The 2777-nt window shown below is 37.6% G+C and overlaps 1 protein-coding gene across 2 annotated transcripts in view; it reads right to left on the bottom strand.

Annotated features, from left to right (window-relative positions):
* LOC102369010 (E3 ubiquitin-protein ligase RNF13) overlaps positions 1-1811 on the bottom strand; it is a 113644-nt gene extending 111833 nt beyond the window's left edge. For both annotated transcript variants that reach the window (XM_025194405.1, XM_006037919.3), the window contains exons 1-2: positions 1688-1811; positions 1027-1154 (exon numbers count right to left, since the gene is read on the bottom strand). In XM_025194405.1, the coding sequence (XP_025050190.1) occupies positions 1027-1140 (114 nt within the window). In that variant the 5' untranslated portion in view covers positions 1141-1154; positions 1688-1811. The remainder of the gene's footprint in view (positions 1-1026; positions 1155-1687) is intronic.
* Between the last annotated feature and the right edge of the window lie 966 nt (positions 1812-2777).

Raw genomic sequence — 2777 nt, 5'->3', positions numbered from 1 at the left:
AAAGAGCCATACTGGGGAACATGGAGTAAACACACAGCCTCTGGAGCTCTTCTAGGCTCCAGATGAACATATGAGTAACTTAACCGAAACTTAACCAGAAAGATCACTTCTACATTGCAGTAAAGCTTTTCAAACAGCTACTAAGCTGGCACTGTTTGCTCTGGGCTATTGTTTGATACTTTTCTAATCTGTACCCTTCCCCAAGCCTACCTTCTTTACCCAATAAAGCTTTCCACTATAACCAGTATGGTTGTATTAGCAGGGAGAGGGATTGGGCATGCCTATATGCTCCCTAGGTTCAGCTAAGGGAGGCTACCTTTTGTGCTTCAGCCTAAGGAAGCATCCCAATTTCTTGCAGTGGGTCAAGCACCTTCAAGGGCTACCAGGCCTGTGTAACCCAGGGGCACAGGGCCCATATACAGACCACAACCCCTGTGGTGGCAGCAGTACCCCAGGCTTGCAGGTGTGAGGCACTCTGGGGAGGCACTTGGAGCCTGGTAGGTGGTCGGGCACAGTGAGGTGGGTGGCTCAGCACAGGAGCGCCCCCTACTGGTCCGCCACACCCCCTAAGAGCATTACAGACAGACAGACAGACAGACAAAGCCTTTATATATATTGAGGGAAGGGGGACACCTAACTTAAGATGCCCATGTGCGTGCATGTGTGCAAAAACTAGGCTGGGATTTTCAAGGGCATCTTAAGTTAAACGTCCCCCTTCCTTCAATTTCAATGATGTTGTAGTGCAGCGGGCTGGACCCGATGATCTTCCAAGGTCCCTTCTAGCCTTAAAATCTATGAGTATCTACATGCTCCATTTAACTACTTTGAAAACCCTAGCCTTTTTTTTAAATAGTATTCAAAATAGTATTCATTTACCTGGTAAAATGTGCGGATAATTTCAATGAAATTTACAAATCTGCTTTAATACATCTCCTGCATTAGAGGATACACAATTAGGAAAACCTGAAAGAAGTTTCCATTATTTGTACAATTTTAACTACATGTAAAAATTATTATGGCACTTACCGCTAAAATATCTGCCTCCACAGGCAAAAGATTAAGGAAAGCAAACAACTGAACTGTCAAAATGGTGTAGATCTGAGTGGCAGACAGCATTAGCATTCCTATTGACAACAGCATTTTTAATTAAATACCTGAAACATAAACAAAAGAAACTGTCATGGCACCAAGTGAGTATTTTTGTCCTTAATGTAATATTTGCTTGCCAGTAGGGGTCAGTTGAAACAAACTAACACTTCTTTGGATTAGCCCAAAAGCAGTAATTGGATATCCTATAGATCTTCATTAATAGACAAGAAAGTTTAATTTATATCACTACTTCACAATAAAAATTTGTTTGCATGAAGCTTCTTGTTTCCATCCAGTTTGATGTCTAGAACACTAGAATAGTTAAGTATTAAGCTCAAAGAGACACTGAAAATAACTTAGACAATATAAAACTGTGAAAACAACTTGTTTTTGCCATAAAGAAAATGACAGTACATATAATGTATTTTCAATTATTCTTAATAAACATGCTCCATTTTACACTTACCCCCTTTTGCCACAAACATACAATGAGAGATATTTGCTATAAGTTGCACTTAATGTACAGCCAGTGTCTCTCATTTGGATTTACAGCTACGCAAACTAATAGGGCAATTCTAAGAGATAACAAAATACTCACCAATTCTGTGGTCTTCAGTCAGTTTTGTGAATACCAAGTACGTCTCAAGAGCAGGCCATAAGAGAATTTGGTCCAGTCTTTTTTACTGGTGATCCAAAGTTTCCTGTAAAATTTGTATATTTTTTAAATCTTTTAAAAGCAAAATGTTCTCGTTTGGTAAATTTCAATACATTTCATGGTTTTAGGCAATTCTAAGGAAATCATTCCACTTTGTTTATATATTTCCAGTTAAAATATTTTACAGGTATAGCAAAATAAATAATTTCTGAGCTGTCATATTTTGAAAGTAGTAACTTAAATGGGAAGAGATGAGACACTGAAAACATTTCTGTAAAGATTAACTTTTTCAGAAAACAGTCTCTCTCAGACTTCTATCAAGTCAGTTTTAGAGTCCAAGGCAATAAATGTTTGACATTCATTGCTACGGTAATTTAAACAGTCTGTAAGTAGGTATTGAAAAGTGACCGTAAGTTATTATCTTTCCCAGTTGCCTTCTATGATCACTAGCTGATATCTGGTTGTAAATGGATTGATCTAGAAGGCAAAATAGATACTGTTCTTATCCTGTCTTGATCCCAGGCCACAGAAATTTTTTTTACCACTATACCGATGTTGGTGTGGGGTGCAATAATTTTTTTTTCATGAAAATAGCTATAATCACACTGATACTAGGCGGAGGCGTTATACTGTTATAGGAGTATAAAGATGACTTACATTGGTCTAGTTAGATATTCCTGTATAGGAAGTGAAATATATTGATAGGAAGCACCCTTACAGTGATAAAATTGCTTTCATATTAGGAGTACTTTCACTATATATAGTTAAAACTGAAGTGTGAGTGCATGCGCGCTCATGCATGCATGTCCACACGTCCTTTGATTTTTCTATGACACTTATCACTACCACATATGTCAAGTATTGTTTGAAATCTTTGTAGTGGTTATATGTCAGCTAGTTGGAAATTTCTGAAAAAATGATCCAAGTGCCACAGCAAAAAACTAATTCCTGGACGTTTTTAAGCAATTAAAAATAACTGAGTTATATGGCCAATTAAAACACCCATAGGTAAATTCCTGGCAGATACTAGTTA

This window comes from Alligator sinensis, unplaced genomic scaffold, assembly GCF_000455745.1.
Source record: "Alligator sinensis unplaced genomic scaffold, ASM45574v1 scaffold1178_2, whole genome shotgun sequence".
NCBI lineage: Eukaryota > Metazoa > Chordata > Crocodylia > Alligatoridae > Alligator > Alligator sinensis.
This window is presented reverse-complemented; position numbering and strand designations above follow the sequence as displayed.